Source organism: Vespa velutina, chromosome 1 (assembly GCF_912470025.1).
Source record: "Vespa velutina chromosome 1, iVesVel2.1, whole genome shotgun sequence".
NCBI classification, from domain to species: domain Eukaryota; kingdom Metazoa; phylum Arthropoda; class Insecta; order Hymenoptera; family Vespidae; genus Vespa; species Vespa velutina.
The window spans coordinates 10,804,038-10,826,896 of NC_062188.1; the positions used below are offsets into that span (position 1 = coordinate 10,804,038).

The window sequence follows — 22,859 nt, forward strand, 5'->3', positions numbered from 1 at the left end:
TTTTCGTAACTAAAAAATGACTTTTACAACTTTTCACCAATGACAAGATTATGTTGCATTCTTTTTTGAAAATATACTCTCGAATAATATTCTTTCCAAAATAGGGCTTTATCTAGCTTTATTTTTTCTTAATATTTCTATTGGTCAATAGTAATTCATGTTTCTCCCGGTAAGCGGCCATATTAGTTCTAGATTAATTTAACAAAAGTGAGTGTTCCGTGCGTGGAATGAAATTATCACCGTCGTATATCAAATTGAGTGTGCACCGTATTAAGCAAGGTTACATTGTTACAAATGACAGTGGCACTTGATCAAATGCGAATACGACCGAGAAGTCATGTGAACGAAATGCATGGAAATATTAGGACGAATACGTCTTGTTGATCTCTATTAGTGCGTACAAGTACATCTTATTTGTGACACTTTATGAATGTGGTCAAAGCAAAAGATCATCTTGCGGGGGGTCTTGGCTGGGATTACCAAAATCTGACTAGACCAAAAAGCCGCCTTACTGAGAAGGTATCTACTTATATTATTTTTCTCTCTATTCTTTTCATACAATATATATCTATTTCAAATATTAATGAAGTAACCACATTTTTGCGAAAATCTATATTTATTTCCTATGTATTTATATTTCTGTATTAATATAATTAATAATTGATATATATTAAGTATTGCCATAAAGAATATATGTACAAAAGACTTTGTCAAAATTTGTAATAAATTATATGTGCATATATCAATGTATACTATCAATATTTTTATATGAAAATCTTATATTTTATAGCTTTTTATATCAAGACTGCCAATCTAAGACTGAATTACTGATGCATGGGATAATTATCTTTAATGTCGAGTACGGACAGCATCAATGGGAAACTGTTTTTCTTGTTTCAAGGTGCCACTTCCACCAGTCGCTACGGAACAATCAATTGTATTGGAGCATAAAGACGGTAGCTTCTTCATAATGTAAAAATAAAATTGATATAATTTGATAAATAACTATCCTATGAATTTATTTTAATACAGAAACAATGGAACTAAGAGGATTATTCCCAAATTCTTGCCAACAAACTGGTCCACTCGTGCCTGCAGAAACACATGTCAATGGAAACAAGAAATCATTAAATACTGTACCTATGCTTAATAATGTAGGATCAGATAACTGTGGATCCATGCCTAGTATACAAAATAACTTACGTTTGTCTCGAGGATTTTATGCACGATTACCTCCACTAGGTCGTTCAGGCACTTCTTCAGGTCTTAACTTAACCACAGAATTTAAACAGCAACGAGAACCGTCAGAAAGCAAATTGAATGGATTGTTTGACCAATATAAGGTATATTTATAAAACCTATGAAAATATAAGGTTCTATATTTAATTTATTTCAAATCATTTGTTTTCTTTAAAGGATTTACATGAGGATGTAATATTAGCTGATGGAATAGAAAGGCTTTGCAATGATTTGCAACTATTCCCAGATGAATTTAAAGTACTTGTTCTAGCTTGGAAATTAAATGCTGAACAAATGTGCCAATTTACACGTCAAGAATTTATAATAGGGTTGAAAGCTATGCGTGTTGACAGTATACGTGGTATTCAGGCAAGATTACCTGAAATTGTGCAAGAGTTAACAGTCAATAGTGATTTATTTAAGGATCTCTATCGATTCACATTCCGCTTTGGTTTGGATGTTACCTCTGGTCAACGAATACTGCCAGCTGATATGGCTATTGTCCTTTGGCGACTTGTTTTTACAATTCGAGAACCTCCACTTTTAACAAGATGGTTAAAATTTCTTGAATGTCATCATGTTCGAGGTATACCTAGAGACACTTGGAATATGTTTCTAAATTTTGCTGAAAGCATTGGAGATGATCTTGGTGCTTATGATGATGCAGAAGCATGGCCAAGTTTATTTGATGATTTTGTAGAATATGAAAATGATCAAATGAACCAAAACATTACTAAAGATGACATAATGAAGGATGCTTCTATTGATAAGGCTTAAAATATCTGCTTAGAAAAAACATTTATTGAATTAAAATAGTCATATATCTGGCTTTTGAATAGAATCTTCTAAAATGACTTAACGATATAGATATATGTGAAGAAATGGTAGGATAACATTGTGATATTTACGAATATTTTTAATCAGTGAATTAGTGAAATGACTAAATTATACATTTTTTATTCAAAAGTGACATTACATTTCCAAATATGAATGGTGTATTTTAAGTTATATATTAATTTATTAGTAAAGGGTTGTGAATTTTATACACAGAAAATTAAACGATAAATTCTTTATGTTGACAAATTCATGTCAAAAAAGTAAAAATAACATACAATACTCCTTGTAAGAATATAGTAATTTTTTAAAATCTGTATATTACAAAATTGTAACATTACAGTTTGCAAAAATAATTATATGTTGAGGTATCACTTTTTATGAGATATTTTATTGACAATGATAAAAGATAATATGTATTGTTAAAACTGCATTTTGTTACATATTTTTGTATTGTAATACCAAAATTTGCATTTCAAATATCTTTAAATAATAATTTATAATGATTATAATATGATATCTCTTTTAATAGGGCACATATAAATAAATTGAAAATATTTGATGAAAATGGAAAGCATTAATATATAGTATATAACATTAATTAATTGAGTATAAAAGTATACTATGTTTATGACAAAAGCAAAAATTACAACAGTTATAAAAATATCTAAAGTACATTTTGATTAGATATTTTATCATTAAATTTTATCAAAGTAATTCTAAATTATAATAATTCATAAATATTCGATAAATATTTGGCAATTATTCTCTTACAAATGATTTTCAATTTCGTTATAAATATAAAGAAAATTATATGATGCAATCAAATTAAAAAACTATATATATAAAATCATGTAGTTTTCCAATTATATAATTATACACTTAAATGCTGTATATACAAGAAAATTAAAAATAATGTGAAATTATTAGATAATCTACATGCGCCAAATTCAAATTATTATAGAATAAATAAATTTAGAGAATAAACAAATTTATAGTAATTATGAAAAATGAAGAAGATTCTGTTCAAAGGACTTTTTGCATAAAAGAGTTTTTAATAAATCTCTCAATCTAAATTTGTGATACAGTGTGTACAAGTCTATACAATCTTGGATTCATTAATATTTCCTACTGATAAAAGAGAGCAAATGTAAAGAAGTAAAGTATTTTATATTAAACATAGATTCCAAAATTTGTCTGGTTAAACATAATATATTTTATTAGACTAGAGTGTATAATGTAACCCTATGCAAGACATTCGCATGTATTCTAGTATAACACATGTCCATTATGAATTGTGGTTTTTAATAATTATTTCTAGAGATTCATATAATGGAACATAAAGGATTATTAAATCAGGTTCCTATTTAGTTTTTATATTTTTTAATGCACTTACAGCAGTACTAAAGAAAAAATATTTACTTTTTATTATTGTTGTAAATCTCTCATTAACTAACAAGATCTAATGAAACAAATATTCTAATACAAATTAATATGATTTTTATGATATATTATGAATATGTAATATAATCTGACTATATGCCTCACAATGTATCATGTCAGTTTAAAAAATTCTACAAAAACTTTTATAAATTATTAAAGAAACATTTCTTGCTTTATTTAATATAAAATTGTGATATATATTCATATTAAAATCAATTTTACGGGAAACAGAACTTTCTTTAAAATTATTGTTATCTAAAAGGTTAATTTTTTGCAATGTACTTTCTTAATACTATGCTTTAACATATTCACCGTCCTTTTGTCCACAGTACCTGATACAGGTACAATATATGAATACACCTAATATATACAGGGATTAATGTTGAATATAAAGCAAAGCTTACACAGAGATACATAAACATAATTACATGTTATGAAAAAATAATTGCAAAAATGAAAGTATAGCTTTATAATTCAGAGAAAATAACTATTTAAAAAGTAAATTATATCAAGAACTAGGATTAATAGGTCCTTTTTTCATATTATGAAGCATTGAAATAATATGTCTGAAAAATAACATTGCCTTGTAACCTATCTAAATTATTATCGATCATTATTACCATTGCTATCATAAATGAGAAAGGTTCCTTTTTTAGAATCTCTGTGTAAGTTACACTTAATTTGTATGAGAATTATATTAATACATATGAACGTATTGCTTAATCTTAACAGACGCACATATATTATTAACAATATACTATTAAAATAATTTAAACTTAAGCTTCAACTTGCTTAACTAAGGAATAATTCTATTTCGTATCTAATGATCGCATATATATAATTTCTATTTCTTTTAATGCTTCCACTAAACTTTCCTAAAATATCCTAAGATTAAATAGAATTATTTTGATTGTGATAATTTTAAATCAAATTGAGTCACATTTTATAGAAACGTTGTCATTACAAAAAATAGGTGTGATAATTAAATAAAGAGTCAAATAATAGTTATAAGTAAGATTCAAGCATTGGTATGATAGACTATTTATAATGACAGATGTACATTTCTAATAAGTCGTAATAAATTCATTTTAATTCTACAAAAAGTATATTTGAAAATAATGCATGAATAACAATGCTTTAATTCTTTAAATTCTTCCTTACGTAAAAACCAAAATTTTATATAATCACAAAGAAGCTTTCATTCAATTTTATCATATTTTATTGATAATTATGTGTTGATATTGCACTAGATATTGTAAATTTATATCACAATTAACAAAGTGTATTTTATGTTGATAAATAGTTTAATACATTGATTTTAATACTTTGATAATAGTTTAATACATAATCATAGAATGTAATTGGTGATATATAAGGGTACATAATGATAAATAAATTCAGCATTATAATAAAAAATATTGTTTTCTAAAAGATATATATATATAAGGGGTTTTATTTATATTATTAATTTGTATTTATTAAGCTATACTTATAAAAAGAAAAATATTTTAATGATCAAACTATACTATTCTATAATATACTTTAAAATATATATTAAATGCATTTTTTTATGAAAAATGCAATGAATATAAATTACTTATAATGTTTAAAAAATTGATTGTGCTTGTATAATATGAACAGATTATATGCTTTCTGATACAAGAAATTAGTTTTGTTTATTACAATATGCACTTTATCAAATGCTTTAATACTTATACAGTATTAAAATAAATTTTAAATGATTATAAATAAGTAAATGAATTTTATTCATACATTTTTTAATTTAAAAAATAATGCATTGAAAAACTACGAATTAAAGGCTTCCAAATTTATAACTATGAAAAGGTAAAAAAACGTAATAATTTCATTCGTCTTTCTGTCTATTATATATATAGTTACAACATTTGATGCACCTAAAACACTTTAGATGCATCTAGCGAAATCTTGCATCGACATGTAGCGCTATGGCACAGCAGACGATGCTGATTGGTCGATATCGAAAATAAACACCAATTATATACAGCGTTCGTTGAAGACAAGATGATGCTGTTGCATCCCTACATAGTACACAACCAATCGTAAGCAGTGAATCTTGCTTTCATACGCTATAGTTTTGTATTTATATGTGATCTGTAGTACAAAGCTACGAGAGAGTGGAGTGAGTAGAGTGAGTAGAGTGAGTAGAGTAGTCGAGTAGTCGAGTAGTCAAATATCATTCAGTTAACAAAGCGCTTATTGAGAGATTCTCTAAATTTCTATTAAACTTCGGAGAACAGTGTAAAACAACCAAGTACGTATATTTATTATTTTTCACAGAAAATAGTAGATAATATAGATATAAATAATAACTGTAACGCATCGTTATTTACGCGTGAGAATGTTTATTTTCTTGGTACGGAACGTCTGCTTTATACTTAATAGTTTCACGCAAGGAAAACTTCATGTACGCCTTTCGCCATTTTGTTTATTCGGCCTGCTTTTGGAGGGAAACCAAAAACGACTTTTAGTTGATTAAAATTAGTTATTCATATACATATTATCGTAATTCTACTTGTGTATGTGTCATAATTAATTGTGAGTCATATATTGATGCAATCATATATTTGAGTGAAGACGATTGATTCTACTTTATTTTTTCGACTAACGCCATTTGTCAACAACGGGGTATATTGACCCCACATATATACATATCTAATTATTGTAAAATGAATAATATAATAATATTCTGTAAGTTTAGTAAAATATGGCTCGTACAAAGCAAACTGCTCGTAAATCTACTGGAGGAAAGGCACCCAGAAAACAACTTGCAACAAAGGCAGCTCGTAAAAGTGCACCTTCTACTGGAGGTGTAAAAAAACCACATCGTTACAGGTATGAATAAAGAAGCATTATAAAGTGCTCTATATATTGATTAACATTATAATGTACGAGCAACATGTAATTATTTTCTTATTTTTGTATTATATTATTTAATAACTTTATTCTATTTTAGACCTGGAACTGTAGCACTTAGAGAAATCAGAAGATATCAAAAATCTACCGAGTTGTTGATAAGAAAATTGCCATTTCAACGATTGGTTCGTGAAATTGCACAAGATTTTAAAACTGATTTGCGTTTCCAAAGTGCGGCTATTGGTGCCTTACAAGAAGCTTCGGAAGCATATTTGGTCGGATTATTTGAAGATACAAATTTATGTGCTATTCATGCTAAACGTGTTACTATCATGCCAAAAGATATTCAATTGGCACGAAGAATTCGTGGCGAACGTGCTTAAATTACAAACAACTTGCAATTTTTATTTCAATTCATTTTATTATCATGTCCTGGGACATTATCTTACAAAGTAATTAAATACATTGCAATTCAGTTCTTCCCACAAATATTCACTAGAGTCTACACTGCCAAGCACTATAAGTAGTATAAATGGGGAAATATAATCTAGGTTTGTCTGTTCTATTACATGAATTATTGGAAAATATTTAAATTTCAATAACAGACAATTAACTTCTCCAATTATGGTATGTGAACATGATTATAGTGGATTAGTATTTGTAATCAAACTTATATCATTACACACGAGCAATAAGTGATAGAAAACATTTTGATATGTAGAAGATCAAGATTAGGATGATAGAAAACTTATATTTTTACAATCTTACAAGATTTGTCATGTTAATTTAATTTTCATACATTTAATGCGTCGGAAGAAACATAAATTTATGTTTGAAAAGTATCTTACTATTTCATTGAAATATTAGATTAAAAAATTTTGTAAGTATAATATTTCGTTAGTAAGCAATATTGTTACGTAAGGAAATTTCGATTTGCATTTACATTTCATAAATATTAGTTTAATAATAATAATAATAATAATAATAATAATAATAGTAATAATAATAATAATAATAATAATAATAATAATAATAATAATAATAATAATAAAATTAGTGAGTATTTCTTAGTGTTTTATTATGGTTAACTGTCATGATTATAGACATTTATAATTTCATGTAATTACAAGCATAAAAATTTAAATAAATAACCTACTAGTGTATAGAAAAATTATTACATTTAGGCATAAAACTTATTTTTTACATTTATTTTAAATGTAACTATTAATTTGTTTATTTCATATAAATTATGATTTGATATTTTTATATTTACATAATTTCTTTTTCCTTTAAATGAAAAAGAAATATTTTAAATTAAGAAACAAATTTTTTTATAGTTTTTTTTAGCGATGAGTAATGTCATAACATAATGCATTATATGTATTTCTTTAACATGTGTCATCATTTTTTGAAAGAAGCAAATGATACAATCTTGAATGTATTCCGTTTAATACATTCATTGCGCAATGTCTATGATGAAATCAAGGGGTAATGTACGCAGATTTCTCCTACATATTAAAAGATCGGCGGCGATACAAACAACAGGGGTAGCTTCCGATTGGAAACTAACTGCTAATTAAGAAAAAAGTAAATCCTGTATTTACTTTCTTTTTTCGCCCTTTTTTCTTCGCTTCATTCGATTTCATTTCTTCCGATAAAAAAAATTATAATTTAAAACATAACGTAGTAGTACAGAAAAAAAATTCTTATCTTTTCTAGAATCATCATAGTCGTAGTTAGTAAGTAAGAAAGTAAGAGTAACATGTCGAACCAGAGACGCGTATGTGGTTAATAAATCGTCACAGGCTCACAGCTTTGTATTTTCTAAACGTAGGAGGGTAAGCCAATCGGGTAGCTCGTATCACAAGACAAAATTCGTCGTCCAACGTCCGATTGGATGGTACGTACCGCGGGCTTACGTGCCTCTCGCAATTTAATTTCTAGGGGGTAGGGACAAGGGAGCCCGTGACTCGGAGAGCGTCCACTGCCATCGAAGTACAAGGAAGCGGATAGCGTTGGCTCTCAGCTTCTTGCGTAAATTTTCCTTCTAGGGGTAAGTAAAAGTTTTTCAATTGATTTTTACGAAGTGTCAGAACGTATTCGTGTTTTCGCGCGATAATGTCATACTATCGATTATGTCAAAAGATATTCCGAAGATAAAGAAAAAAATTTTAATTCTCGACTGCACTAACAAGAAGCCTATCGCAAGAGCTTGCCTCCATTTTGCGATTGACGTTTCGTAGTAGGAATCGTTCACGAGCCTGACTGGTACGCCAACTAATTCTTGCCTCTCTCTCTCTTTCTCTCTCTCTCTCTTTCTCTTTCTCTCTCTTGATTTTCTTTCTTTCTCTTCATTTCGATCACTTTAGTTTTATTAACATTTCCAATGGTCGATGTGTTTAAATTTTCTCACTGACAATCTTTTTTCGTCAGTTTTCTCGCGATCATATTCTCGAAGATTTTTTTCGATCGACAGCGCGTGGGCTTTTCCACGCTAAACCAAGAGAGGGACGAAAGTTCATCCATTGCGCAACGCAGAGTTCCTCCGTGCGTGCTTCCTCGGAGCGCGCACGGTAACGGATCCTACCCCCACCAAACATGAAATCCCACCACTACGACAATTTCTTTTCATCTGATCTTCCCCCACCATCTATTGACTCTATCGCTTTTCAGTTTATACCAGTTTCTACTCGCAACTGTTTGTTATGTTTCGCTGACTATTTTTGTGATCCTTAATCATTACCGCCAATTATCGTGGTTTCAACTTTTGTCTATTGTTTTAAATTCTGCCACACAACATTACTCTCCAATCTTTTCATTTTTATTTTTTGTTTAATAATTTAGAGATTTTTTTCTTTGAAAACATTTTTATACTTTATATTATAATGGTTCTGACAACTGCAATTAAATGTTAGATTTAATTGCAGTTGTGTATTATAAATTAATATAATCATGAATGTGTAAAAATTGAAAAAATAGGATAATAAAAAGTACACAAGAAGAAAAGAGAAGTTGTTTTGGGTGTGTCATGAAATATGATAATTTTTCATAGTTATTTTTTAATAATACATGATTGTTTTTCCAGATTAAACCATGGCACGTACAAAGCAAACAGCCCGTAAATCAACTGGTGGGAAAGCTCCCCGCAAACAATTAGCTACAAAAGCAGCCCGTAAAAGTGCACCTTCCACAGGAGGTGTTAAAAAGCCTCACCGTTATAGGTATAAATAAAAATTCAATTATATATAACACATACACGCAAGTATACATTTAAAAAATTATTAAAGGAATTACATTTGTTTATTTTAGGCCGGGTACAGTTGCTCTTCGAGAAATCAGAAGATATCAGAAATCTACTGAGTTGTTAATTAGAAAACTACCATTCCAGAGATTAGTCCGTGAAATTGCACAGGATTTCAAAACTGATTTACGTTTTCAAAGTGCAGCTATAGGTGCTTTGCAAGAAGCGTCTGAAGCTTATTTGGTTGGATTATTTGAAGACACAAATTTGTGCGCTATTCATGCTAAACGTGTTACTATTATGCCGAAGGACATCCAATTGGCTCGACGAATTCGTGGCGAACGGGCTTAAATAATAACGTGTATTTCCCATACATACTGTTTATTACTACTGCTATTATTATTATTGTTCGTAATTATTGTGGATGATATCTTTTCATTCCAAGATATGTGTTATGTTGTATTTCACAAAAGCATAGAAACTATAAGACACCCTTACGCGTGCGTACAATTTCTAATATAATTAAGTAAAAGGTTAGATAAAAAATAGTATCTTTTTGAATATTAAGAAACTTTTGGAAATTGATTTTACTTATATGCACGAAATATTTTAAAATATGTAGTTTTAATATCTGATTTCAGAAGAATTATCAATACTTTAAAAACGTTTATAAAATATTAAAAAATAGGAGTAATTGATATACTGAGAAATGATTGCTGAAAGATTTATTATATGAATAAGCAGTTAAAAGTAAATAAATATTGTTAATTCTTTTGAATTTACAGAGCAAAAGGTTAAGGCAATGATAATTGTTTTCTCATTATTTGCCTACTATTATCATTAATATCATGATAACATCATTATTATTATTATTATTATTATTATTATTATTATTATTATTTTTATTTTTATTATTATTATTATTATTATTATTATTATTATTATTATTGATATGATACACAGAATATGTGACTTAGCAAATAAGAAATTTATCATAGTGATCTGATGTAGTACTTGTCGTATTAGTCTTTTGATTGTATTAAAAACATGAGATAAAAACTTGAGTATTCAGTGTATATGTAAAAACATTTCATAAATAAATCTTCCAAATTGTATATGTAAGTTCATAAAAATATATATATTTATATCTTAATTTATATTATTATTTTAAAATGCTGATAATGAATAAATTTCTTTATAAAATGGATATTTAAAAAATTCAATTATTGGATAATTTTTAAAAAATTTCAAAATTCATTTATTAATTTATTATTAATTATCTTACATTATGAATCCATTATTTAATTTATTTTGTAATGAAGTTTAAAGAGCCAATCTGAAAATATATTTAAAAGTTATATTTATATATCATGTGTACATAAAATTAATATTTTTCTTTTTTTATACTTAGATAAAAATAATTATAAAAATCGGTAATTCCCCCAATCAATAACCGATGTCATATTTGTATAGTGATGTCAGAATAATAAATAAACTACAATTGAAATATAAAGTATATGCATTTTCTCTTTCTCTCTCTGTGTATTCTGTGTGCGCACGTGCGTATGTGTGCGTGCTGCATGTGGACACATGTATAATGTTTTATGTTTTTCTTATAATAATGTAGTACTCATGGAAGCACTAAATTATATCAATAAGTTATTATTTCCAAATTTTTATTAAAAAATAATGTTCACATAAATCATTTTACGAACAATCAAGAAAAAAGTACTGTATATATGGATAATAATTCTAACTTTATAGTCTACATTTACAATACAAAATTTTTATGTATATATTATATTATGAAATGTATAAATATAACATAATTCACCTTTAAATCCAATTGCATACACCTTTATGAAAAATAGATATACAGAGATTAATTAAATATTAAGAATGAAAAACCATTTTTTATAAATCTTTATATATATATATACTATTGTCATGAATTATATTTTTAAAATTTGGATTTATTTATATAATGAACAAGTATACTTCTATTGAATTTTGAAAAGATTAATTTTTAATATTTAGAATTATTTATATTGCACTTAAAATTTCTTTTAATCTTATTATGTTTATAACTTGATCAAATATCATGAAAAATTTATTCATATAAACAAATTCTCTTTAGAATTATAGCCTTTAGATTATGTCGTATATATAAACTTAAATGATAATAATCTCTGTATATGTTTAACGTATCCTAATTATAAACATAGTATTCAGATTAATAATAATATAAACATTAAAAAATCACAGTCTCCGTTGACGATACCGTTGTGTAAGTGAGATAAGAATTTGTGCTACAAACGGCCATAGTATAAGTAGAGTAAACATTCGTGGCGAACATTCTGGAAAAGGCCACCATTTTGGATAAAATCGATTATTATTTTGCTCCTATAACATATAATTTATACATAAGTTAACTCAATATCTCAATAAATATATCAAAAATATTTATTATATGACATTTTTATATTTAACATACTCTTAAAGGCGATAGTGCTTGAAGAGCTTGACCTTCTAAACTGCGTACTCGTGCGGTTATTCGATCGAGATCTCGTTGTAAATTTTGCATTGTTGATGCTATTTGGCTAAAAAATTCAGCATTTATTTTATCATCTTTCCTTATTCTTTGCCGACCTCTTTCTTGTTTCGTATCTACATTTATTTCAGTAAGATCATTTGTCTTAGCATGACCATTAATTAACTCTAATGAATTTCCCTTGGTAGTGCTTTGTTGCTTGTTTGCATCATCATCTGAAGTATTAAATGTAATACTTGTTTTCTGAATGTTTACAGAAGATTTTATGGCATCTTTTTGTGTTCGATCTGGAGCAGACTATGAAAAATATATATAATAATTTTTTATTAATATCTGTTTTTATTTTTGTAAGAAAAAACCGTTTAATACTTACTTCAACTGTATCAATAAATTCTTCTTCTTCACCATCTGTATCAGGTGGTAAAGGACTTGCACTGTGACTGCTAGCTGGACTTGTTTCTAAGCTACTTGTTATATGTCTTGATGTATTGCAAACTCTATGTGGCGATGTTTCTCTAGATGCTAAATTTAAGAAAATATATGTCATAAAAAGAAATATTAAAATAACTTAAAAAAATTAATATTATATTGAAGTAAAAATAAAAACAAACCTAAAGGAGAACCTGACAATGGTGAAGTCGGCTGTGTGCGCATACGATTTAAAACTGGTCCAACAAGCAATTCTAAATCTTCAACAGGTACACTCTCATAAAACGAATCCAAACTACCCAAAAATGTTGCTACATTGTCTGTATACGACATAGTTTCAACTATCTATACCATAAGAATAAAAAAATTGTCATATGTTTTTGTAGAAGCATGTAATGTAGTTAAAACTTTCACATACTTTTTTTAATTCTTCTACATAATTGTTCATAGCTTCTGTACGACTCATATTGCCTAAACGTTGCCAAGCATCCCATTTTGCTTTTTTTATTACCTCCCAAAAACCTGGTTTTGGTTGCTGGCATGGTCCTTCTGTAGCTTGTTTGTAATAAGAATAAAAACGTAGCATAATTTCATTGCTAGGTTGGTAAGCTCCTGAAATCATGATTTTTATGTGATATAATTATATGGAATGAAATTTATTTATAATGCTTATATTAATAATAATAATATAACTATAATTTAAAAATATATCAAATCATTTCTTATACTAAGATACTTTCTATATGCTACTACCAAATGCAGAGGTATGAAAAATAGTTTTTATCTTTTGAACTTTGGTCAATATATAGCGTTTACTGATAATAAGGTATTCATTCTATGCAAAGCAGTAATAACAAGTTGAATCATAGACGCATACCATCTTATGACAGAGAAAACAAGGTATAATTTTATTTTTTTACTTTATTTTGTATCATATTATATACGAAATATTTGTATATAATATAAAATGTAATTTGAATACTATTGTAATAAATGTTAAATAGATCAATAATAATAATAATAAATTTCCAAATGTAATGACTTAAATAATAGTTATTAAATATCTCTTTATAATAATTTATATTATTAACATTTGATATAATAAACTTTAATCTTGCTTAACTTACATAACAGTGATATCTACATTTGCATTTTACATTTTCAAGAATATGAATTGAGATTAAGAATAGAATGAAATATATTTATACTAATAAATTAGTAAGTAAAGCAGATATTTTTTCCTATTTTTTTCTGATATATGCATATGATATATCATACTTTCTTTTTTGTTATTATAATTGTTTAATGTTTAATACAAAAAATTGTTTAATTAAATCATACTTTAATTGTATTTGTATTCAACTAATAGAAAAGTTATGATATCTTTCATAAAGACTGATTCATGCATCTCACATTGTTAGAAAGTGAAGTGAGAACATTCACTCATCTTTGTAGTATATATATAGAATGTATTCTCACTTCCCATTGATATCTCTCTCACTCATAATAATAATCTATAGTTGATGCTCATAAACTTTATAAAAGAAAGTGTATATCATTTTAGAATTAGTATAATCTTATAAGCTTTATTATTTTATTTCCACTATTTCAAAAGAATTGTAAAATTATGATGAATATAGAAGATTAGTATATTCAAACCTTTGATACAATTGCTAAATGCATAAAATTGTATTTAATAAATATCTGCTAAGTTATTACTTTTTATCTTGTATATATTTTATATGATGATATTTCAATACTTATATATATTGAGATTATATATTGCCAACAAAATTAAATGAATGAATTGATTTTTAGTTCGTAATATAGTCACCAGTAAATAAATATGAATAATTCCTGGTAGATATATATGCAGATTTATTCACATTTAAATGTAGATATAACACTTGACTTTCTTATCCATAGATAGAGTCAATGTTCAAGGATTCATTTATAGCTGTTATATTATCAATGCATGCTATATAGATACATAAAAAATGGTTACCCTTACGGATACGGAAATAATAAAAATCTTTATTAGAAAATATTGTTCCATCGTACTCATTAATAATTATCCTTAAATGAGATTTTATTTAGTCATAACGTAAACGAAGAAATTTATGAGATTATTTAATAAGAAAAGTTCTCTTAATATTTTTTCTTCTCCTAGAGATTGACGTCGATCGACAAGAAACGTATGTATTTAAATTATCAGCATCATAGTTATCAGTTTCATAAATTTTTTATTATAGATTGTAAAAAATATGAACAACGAAATTGAAAATGTTATGTAGCAGACTTTATAAAAAGTAACTTTTCATATTGTTTATACTATGCGATCAAGGACAATGTGCTTCGTTCGATCTGCCGTATGCGTAGTAGACACTCGTTAATTTGGAGTTAACGGATAAATCTACATATGCTACGATCGTTAAATAAATTACCGTTTTTTGGCAAGCTCCTAATTACATTCACAGCCGCGTTAAACTTCTCTTCCGTCGTCATGTTAAAATTTTCGTTATTAGAACTCCAAAAATTGTACTTCGCTTGTTATGTCCCAACGTTTCTATTATCAATTTTCCTTCTTGATTGGAGGAATGACGACACACACAAGATTGAGGATTTAAAGAGCGAAAATTCACAGCATAACTTACAAATCAATGTACGGAAGAGAGTAACTGCTGTAAACTGTGCAAGAACTCGCCGTCCACGAGTGACAAATTACCGATTAGTGATTGGCGATCGTCCGGTAATCGTACGTCTCCAGGCTTGACGCATGCGTATATCACTACTTTCTGTCGATTATGTGACGATGCGGTTTTTTAATCGGCGTCGCGCCCCGACCGTCATGAAAATTACTACAAATGTTTTTACCGTTGTTCATACAAATAATTGAAAGGCTTAAAATATTTCATCTAATCTTTTTCGTAGAATGTATGCTTATATTTTATGATTTATATAATGATAGTATTTTTGATAATTATATTTAATAAAATACTATATTCTAATAGTTGATAAGAACTCATTAATTTTTTTTTATTTATTAATACGTTTATTAATGCGTTTCGATTTATTATATATTTACTCAAACTTCCTGTTCTTGTTTAACAGAGTAAGTTCTTAATGAATGCAAATTTACTGATATTTTTATAACAAATTTTCTTTCTCATTTTAAGGATCTGTTATTGATATACTATCATTAAAGATTTTGTTGTAAATTATAAGTTTTATTGATAGAAAAAAACTGTTGCAAATACATAGAAGTACAAATTTTTATATTTGATACGACAAATTAAGTATTACTATATTAACTATTTCATAGTTAGCAAACACAATATTTAGCTTATAATTAATTAATACTAAGCTATTTTAATTTTACTTTTTACTTATAAAAAATACAATTTTATACTTATAACTGAATCTGTAACTATATAGTTTTTATTTACTCTATTTCACATTGATAAATCTCACATAGTTACATAAAATTTAACACAAATGTAATAATTATTGCATTGTATTAACAAAATATATGAAATGACTTTTGATGATAAAAGCAACGAAGAAATATTTAACAAGACATATGCCTTTAACTTTTATGCATATAATTATAAATTGGAAAATGAAAGCAGGCATTTGTATTTTATATAAACAAGAATTATACTTACGATTATAGCAATGCAATATTCTATTGCACTGGTATTTGCTTATAAATTAGTAAAGCACTTTTATTATAAATTTTATTATTTAAGCATAATTAACTTCAAAAATAATTTTCTTAAAATAGATAACAGATCTATGAGTTAAAATCTAAAAATATCTATGTTAAATCCATGATTCAATTTGTAAAGAAAAATTAGCAAATATCATTTAACTTATTGAAGTATAAAATCAAATAGTAAAAACTAATACTACGATGTGTTTTATCAAAGTTAACTAATTGTACAATGTGCAGGAGTTAATTTGTTTGTTTTGATTGAATGAGCAGTCTCTGTTGATGTTGTACCTGTTGAAGTTAAAGATTCTCTGCGTTTAATTACTGGAGGCATGCTTCCTGTAGTATCTAAAAATTCATCCTCATCCGAATCAATCTCTTTATCTTTAAGATTTCCAAACTGTTTTCTCGGTATTATTTCACGTATATATCGTTCGATCATATTTTGATTGTAGCCATTGAAATTATCATTGTTTGTTGAAAATGGTGAAATTTCAGTTGTTTTCTTTAGTCCGTTATTATTTTGTTCAATGTACATTCTTTGAAGTTCTGCTAAAGCCTCGTCCATAAAACGCACATTTTGCTGTTTATAATCGATTATATTATCAAGAAATTCTATAGATTTAGTATCTTTTACTACCTCATTAGGCTTATCTTTTGATATTTCTTTATTTAATATAGAAGTAGTAAAAACCATAGGAATGGCAGACTTTTGTGGTGCTGGTTCAATATGCAATGAGGACTTGTATATATTGGGTTCTTCACTTACTGGTTCAGTAGAATAAATTTTGTTATGGTCACTTGGACATCCTCTACGAACATCTAGTTTTTCTTCCTTTATTTCTGAAGGTAACTGAACATTTGTTTTCGGAGCAGTATAAACATTCTGATTTCTTTCTTGTTCCATGAATTGTTTACTCTGAGCAGGAAGATTCCTCCATCTTGTGCTATTCATTACAAGTTGAGCTAATTGCTGAATTGTTTGTTTGGGTACTACTTTATGAGGCTCTTCCGAATTTATAGCATGTGTTACTAATTTAGCTGGTGTAGATGTATCACATGGTATGTAACATGGTTGAATATTTGATTGATTCAACTGTCGTAAATATTCATAATGTTCACCTTGGCCAGCAAGTAAATTATCATTTATTATTTTTTTGAAGTTACTTTTATTTGAATTTGCAGAGTTAAAACGACTTGTAAATGGTTCTGACGTTTGTCGTTCTGTTTCTAAGAAAGCAGCTGTAAGTATCATTGCTGCTGTAGGCTCTCTTTGTGTAAATAATTTTCTCCGTGCATTTAAACTTTGTCTCATGCTTTGCTGAAGTCTTGCACTCTCAACTTTCTCTTCAATTTGTTTTTCTATTTCTAAAAATTTAGTCGTTTCAATTATTAATGTATTTATATCAAATTTCATGTTTCCAACTTCTTTAGCAATACGTCTCTCTGCCGAAGATTGTGTTCGTGTTTCTGCATTGAAGACAGGTTGCAGTCCCAATCTTTGTTGAGCTTTGACAAATGGAGATTGCGATACAGGCCCCAATTTTGACCAAATTGTGCCCGGTTTTTTTGATGGACTGGTAATTGGTGAAACAATACCAGGTCTTGTCAATATAGGATTCTTATTGATCAGTTCTATATTAGAGCTTGGTATTGTACAAGGTACACGACATGGTTTTGGAGGAACTAAATCCAATTTTGGAGGAACCACTCCTGGTTTTGGTGGTGGATCTAAAGATATTATAGCTGGTTCTTTAGAAGATAGTTGATTTTGTTGTTCTTCGTCTGCATTCTTATTAAGAACTTTAGCATGAACAACATTTAATAAATGATCTAAACGACTTTCTAGTCTACTTTGTCGATCTCTATCTATATCTAAAAATTTAGATACCATATCATTTTGTGCTGCAAGTATCTGAAACAAAATTATAAAATAAATATACATGAAATTATGTACATAAATGTAATCAAATTAATAATGAAAATATTAATGTAAAACCTTATTAACAACATCATTTTGGGTATTAATTGCACTAAATACAAGTTGCTCCAACTTCTGTGCCTTCTTTTTTCTCAGTGGAATGTTTGGCATATTCTCTGTATTTACAGCTGTATCTTTTAATTTATTATCATTTTCCGATGGAGTAAGTGAGTCTATTGAGCAATCCAATAAAAGGTTATCATCATTATAAGTTGCATTATTTGTTACTACTGAAATTTCAGGATTTGCTTGAGTAAAATTATCTATTTGTAATGAACGATTATATGTCTCATTTAAATTATGCAATTTTGTTTCGTTTTCTGTTTGACAGAAAGCTACATTTAAATTTGGTGTTACATCTAATGAATAATTAGGAGATCCATATTGTTTTGCATCTATTGTAGCAGATATTGGAACAGTATCTTGATAACGTCTGTTAATACCTGATGCTACATTTTGTCCATAAATAATTTTTTGTGGTTCTTGTGGCATTGCTCTGTTATTTGTCATTATAGTTTGATGTAACTGGTTATGTTGCCTTAAAATATTAGAATTTATAATAGGTAAAGTAGCAGTGTGTGCTGCATCATTAATAAAGTGTGGAATTCTTTCTTGATTTATATTATTTTGAAAACTTAAACCAGGAACAAACATATTTTGTTGCTGCATTTGATTCCATATATGGTTTTGTAGGAAATTTTGATTTTGTTGCATATTTTCTTGTATTATTTGATTTTGCACATTCTGTACACTATTTTGATATGGAATATCCCCAAATGGATAACTAGAAAATATGTTTTGTTTACATTCTTCATGGATTGGCTCTTCTATAGGAGCAGAAATGCATTGATCCTTTGTTTTTCTTTCTTGCATAGAAGTATTAACAGCAACATCTCTTGTAGGAGAAAGGACACCGTAGGGACGAGCTATGATAGTTTCATTTGATTCTGGAGAATCAGGATATTCATATTCACCTGATATTATGATTATAATTTAGATAATTCTAGAATATTTTTATATATTAAATTAAAATAAGAAGTGTTCTTACGGCCAATTGTCCATGTTGGAGAGAGAGCTTCTGTACGAAGAAAAGATTGTACTGGCTCTTGGAACTTATGCCGCATTTGTAGGTTTTTAGATGATTTTATATCCTTTGAAAGAGATTTTATATTTGTTGCAATATCTAGAAAAATATACATATACATAGATAGAATTTCATTATTATAACAAAATTAGAATTGACTATCATTGACACTAACCCACTGTATCAATTCCGCTATCAATATTGTTCTCTAAGCGTTTGCTTTTGGAAACTTTGTCAATTAACTCATAATATTGTTCTACATCAGCACGAGTACCTGCTTTTTTGGCTTCACGATAACATATTAATACTTGTTTCATTCTTGAACGACATTGATTTGCCGAAACATTATATCCTTTTTTTTTCATATATCTGGCTACACTCTCCCATATAAGTTTTGTCTTTGAAGCATATTCAAATTGCTTTTGAACTTGGTTGTCCGACCATATAGAAACCAACAAAGATGTGCTTTCAGGCGTCCACTTATATTTTGGTATATTCTCTATATTATCCATTTTTTATGAATTTATGAAAAAATTTATAGGATCATCAATGCAGTGGACATAACGAATGAAAAATAATACACACTATTACCATATAAATCAACAGGTTGTTGATAAAAAAAAAAACGAGATGGAAGTTTCGAGAACGATGAATCGACTCGCACAATCTACGATAGACTAACCGACTGTCTTCAGCAGAAGAGTTTAAAATTTAAAAGAATCGTTGTACAATTTTCTGATTGGAGAGATATAAGTGTTTTAACTGGTCCATGAATTATGCGCATTCATACTGCGCATTATGCGTATTTCTTATGAAATTAAATAAGATATCGAATACACCGTGCTGTATCTTTCACAGTGGTGTAATCTACTTATTTTTACGACAATAAAGTTTTTTACGACAACGAGGCTGACTAATAATCGAAAATAAGATATTTGTAGATTTTCTCAAATCATGATAATCGATCAAAACACGAGTACAATCGATTTGAATTTTTTCTTTATTCTTTTGTTTTTAAATAAGATTTATACAATTTTTTAATATTTATACAAAAGAATTTGAAATTATCTCTGATTATGTTATTGATACCTAAGCCAATATATTATTAATCATATACACAATATATGTTTATATCGAAAATATTTAACATTTCATTATAATGACATGGATGATTTTACGTTTTACTTAAAATTTACGAAACCTCTAATTCTTAACCTACCAAATCTTAAAGGTAAATTCATTTCACTCGACTACTGCCTTAAATTCTGTTAAAAATATATATACGTAGATCGTGCAATGGCTGCATTATGGTTGAACAAATTGACTGAAATAAATGAAAGTATTCCGAAGGACAATCTTCATGTTGAATATTTGAAATTATTGTTATTCGCACTACAAAAGAACAATCTTACAGGTATTTTTACAGAACATCCACCTGAAGGTTTACTTCCGCATCATCCAGAAATGAACACGGTTTGTTAGTAATGAAATTATGTTAAAAACTTTTTCACTGAGTAACAATGAATTTGTTTATTATGTTTTATTAAATTTTTAAAAAAGTATACAATATGTAATAGAAATGTGGTTTCTAATGTATCAAGATGATATGTATATATTTGTATTAGTTATGAAATTTTAATTTAACAGAAAAAAATAAAACGATATATATATATATATATATATTGTATGTAATGTATTCTGTCAGGTAATGGACATGATAAAATTAGTAATTCCAACAAAAAAATTGTCATCTTCTTTACCTTCAATTTATACTATAATAGGAGGTGATATGTCCGAATTCGTTGCAATTCAAGAAATACCAAATTTTGGATTGCACGGTTACTATGCTATATCTAATGAACCTTTACCATTGTATGTGTATTTATATTCAATTTCTACAGAACTACTATTATTACCTCAGAATTCTTATCTGTAAAATAGGCTTGCTTAAAAAATTTATAGGTGGACACAGAATAAAACTGAACTATTGAAAAATAATGAGAATACAAAAAAAAAATCTCGATTTAAAGATTCTCTCAAATATAAAATGTTCAAAGAAATTAATTTTCAACAAACTGCATCACAAAATAATCACATTCCGAATGAAATGGATACAAAAGAAGAGTACTCTTTACAATGATTATATATGTTAAATAAAAATAATTACTTATTCATTTAATTATAAACTGTATTTTTTAGAAGCGAAAGAAAGGAAATATCAACAAATGAGACAAGGCCATGCTGGAGAACAAATCGTTATTTTGAAAAACTTTTAGATCAATCTCGTTAGTAAATTTATTGCTAATGAAGCAATTGCTGTATTGCCAACAAGTTTAAACTCATTCCTTCATAATTTCTTTTTAGCTCATATTGCTACAGATCTTGAAGTAACAACAGCAGATACATTATTGCATATACTTAAAGAGAAAAAATTAGATAAGAAAGAAATAAAGAATGATTCTTGTGTCTTATCTGTGAAAAAAAGACAATTCGAAAAGATGTCGAATTTTACACCTTTCGTGTAAGATATATCATTAAAATATATATTAATTTTATTGTAGAACTTGTGATTTGATTTTTCTTTTAATTATTATAATCATTTGTTTAGATATGAATCAGGATTTGATAAAATAAAATATCAAAGTGATAGTGGTAAGACAAATTAAATAAAGTTAAAAATAAAGTTATATTATTGCATTTATAGATTGTCTTAGTAATTTCTATGAATATTGTAGAAGAACAATTAAAACAAAATGTTGGTATCGATGGTATAAATTGTTGTAGAAGAAATAATATTCCAAGTAAGAGTTTCAGTAATATAGATACAAAAGTAAAATATATTTTAAATAAACTATTTGCAAGATATAAATTTATTTAGGAAATAAATGTAGAAATAAATGGAAAAATGCCGGTACCCATGAATTTTCTATTTCTTCAAAGAGTTGTTTTTTAAATCCAGATTATTGTTCCCAATAGTAGCAGATCTCTATGAGACTTTTTTATGTCATAATCAATTGATCAATTATACAAAATATAGAAACATTAAGAAAATAAAAATTGTAAATTGAATTAAATTTTACATTTCTTTAGTTTAGTTATTTCTCTTCAAAAGTGAAATTACTCTGAATTGTACAAAAATATCTTTTGTGTGTTAAATGATACTTAATTCTTTTCTGTTTTCTTTTGTTTCCTTCTGGAAATCTATTCTCGTATAATATTCAATTTTTATACAAACATTATGTTGAGATGCGGTTAAGATATAATTTTATACTAATATTAGAGTTATTTTTTACATTTTACAAAACTTGTTCCTCTATATTTGTTTTTATCTCTAGAAATTTTCTATGCCAACAAAGTGTTTTAAAAGATCCATTTTCCTCATATATTTGCTCAGTTCTTTGAAAGACTTTCCAATCTGGATATCGATGATTTTGATAACGATCTTTATAGTAT

The 22,859-nt window shown here is 27.3% G+C and overlaps 6 protein-coding genes across 15 annotated transcripts; 4 read left to right on the forward strand and 2 right to left on the reverse strand.

The window, feature by feature from the left end:
• Nucleotides 1-164: 164 nt before the first annotated feature.
• Nucleotides 165-2,829, forward strand: LOC124948894 (DCN1-like protein 3). Its single transcript, XM_047493203.1, has 4 exons — nucleotides 165-519; nucleotides 791-956; nucleotides 1,033-1,343; nucleotides 1,417-2,829. The coding sequence occupies exons 2-4, from the start codon at nucleotides 875-877 to the stop codon at nucleotides 2,014-2,016; spliced, it is 993 nt and encodes a 330-aa protein (XP_047349159.1). The 5' UTR covers nucleotides 165-519; nucleotides 791-874; the 3' UTR covers nucleotides 2,017-2,829.
• A 2,815-nt stretch (nucleotides 2,830-5,644) lies between these two features.
• LOC124957545 (histone H3.3A) lies at nucleotides 5,645-7,093 on the forward strand. Of its 2 annotated transcripts, none has more exons than XM_047514557.1 (3): nucleotides 5,645-5,806; nucleotides 6,254-6,387; nucleotides 6,509-7,093. In XM_047514557.1, the coding sequence occupies exons 2-3, from the start codon at nucleotides 6,260-6,262 to the stop codon at nucleotides 6,789-6,791; spliced, it is 411 nt and encodes a 136-aa protein (XP_047370513.1). In that variant the 5' UTR covers nucleotides 5,645-5,806; nucleotides 6,254-6,259; the 3' UTR covers nucleotides 6,792-7,093. The 2 variants fall into 2 exon arrangements, with proteins under 2 accessions (XP_047370513.1, XP_047370514.1); XM_047514558.1 differs by having other exon boundaries at nucleotides 5,648-5,806; nucleotides 6,249-6,387.
• A 1,210-nt stretch (nucleotides 7,094-8,303) lies between these two features.
• LOC124957544 (histone H3.3A) lies at nucleotides 8,304-10,764 on the forward strand. Of its 3 annotated transcripts, none has more exons than XM_047514554.1 (3): nucleotides 8,304-8,461; nucleotides 9,494-9,629; nucleotides 9,718-10,764. In XM_047514554.1, the coding sequence occupies exons 2-3, from the start codon at nucleotides 9,502-9,504 to the stop codon at nucleotides 9,998-10,000; spliced, it is 411 nt and encodes a 136-aa protein (XP_047370510.1). In that variant the 5' UTR covers nucleotides 8,304-8,461; nucleotides 9,494-9,501; the 3' UTR covers nucleotides 10,001-10,764. The 3 variants fall into 3 exon arrangements, with proteins under 3 accessions (XP_047370510.1, XP_047370511.1, XP_047370512.1); XM_047514555.1 differs by lacking the exon at nucleotides 8,304-8,461 and adding an exon at nucleotides 8,544-8,676; XM_047514556.1 differs by lacking the exon at nucleotides 8,304-8,461 and adding an exon at nucleotides 9,406-9,429.
• A 228-nt stretch (nucleotides 10,765-10,992) lies between these two features.
• On the reverse strand, nucleotides 10,993-15,403 carry LOC124953009 (acyl-CoA-binding domain-containing protein 4). 3 transcript variants are annotated; one of them, XM_047503793.1, is made up of 6 exons: nucleotides 15,284-15,403; nucleotides 13,048-13,241; nucleotides 12,812-12,974; nucleotides 12,574-12,722; nucleotides 12,144-12,497; nucleotides 10,993-12,052 (listed from the first exon to the last, which is right to left on the reverse strand). In XM_047503793.1, exons 2-6 carry the CDS (start codon nucleotides 13,213-13,215, stop codon nucleotides 11,909-11,911), a joined length of 978 nt encoding a protein of 325 aa, XP_047359749.1. In that variant the 5' UTR covers nucleotides 13,216-13,241; nucleotides 15,284-15,403; the 3' UTR covers nucleotides 10,993-11,908. The 3 variants fall into 3 exon arrangements, with proteins under 3 accessions (XP_047359749.1, XP_047359735.1, XP_047359741.1); XM_047503779.1 differs by having other exon boundaries at nucleotides 15,074-15,379; XM_047503785.1 differs by lacking the exon at nucleotides 15,284-15,403 and adding an exon at nucleotides 14,464-15,067.
• Nucleotides 15,404-15,860: 457 nt separating this feature from the next.
• On the reverse strand, nucleotides 15,861-20,134 carry LOC124952980. 4 transcript variants are annotated; one of them, XM_047503751.1, is made up of 5 exons: nucleotides 19,998-20,134; nucleotides 19,582-19,905; nucleotides 19,371-19,505; nucleotides 18,341-19,296; nucleotides 15,863-18,256 (listed from the first exon to the last, which is right to left on the reverse strand). In XM_047503751.1, the coding sequence occupies exons 2-5, from the start codon at nucleotides 19,769-19,771 to the stop codon at nucleotides 16,559-16,561; spliced, it is 2,979 nt and encodes a 992-aa protein (XP_047359707.1). In that variant the 5' UTR covers nucleotides 19,772-19,905; nucleotides 19,998-20,134; the 3' UTR covers nucleotides 15,863-16,558. The 4 variants fall into 4 exon arrangements, with proteins under 4 accessions (XP_047359698.1, XP_047359688.1, XP_047359678.1 ...); XM_047503742.1 differs by having other exon boundaries at nucleotides 15,861-18,256; nucleotides 19,681-20,105; XM_047503732.1 differs by having other exon boundaries at nucleotides 15,861-18,256; nucleotides 18,341-19,269; nucleotides 19,582-20,105.
• LOC124953020 lies at nucleotides 19,970-22,541 on the forward strand. Of its 2 annotated transcripts, none has more exons than XM_047503817.1 (8): nucleotides 19,970-20,637; nucleotides 20,821-20,879; nucleotides 21,112-21,278; nucleotides 21,369-21,530; nucleotides 21,606-21,691; nucleotides 21,771-21,927; nucleotides 22,015-22,058; nucleotides 22,142-22,541. In XM_047503817.1, exons 1-8 carry the CDS (start codon nucleotides 20,571-20,573, stop codon nucleotides 22,282-22,284), a joined length of 885 nt encoding a protein of 294 aa, XP_047359773.1. In that variant the 5' UTR covers nucleotides 19,970-20,570; the 3' UTR covers nucleotides 22,285-22,541. The 2 variants fall into 2 exon arrangements, with proteins under 2 accessions (XP_047359773.1, XP_047359764.1); XM_047503808.1 differs by having other exon boundaries at nucleotides 19,971-20,637; nucleotides 20,695-20,879; nucleotides 22,142-22,538.
• Nucleotides 22,542-22,859: the final 318 nt, after the last annotated feature.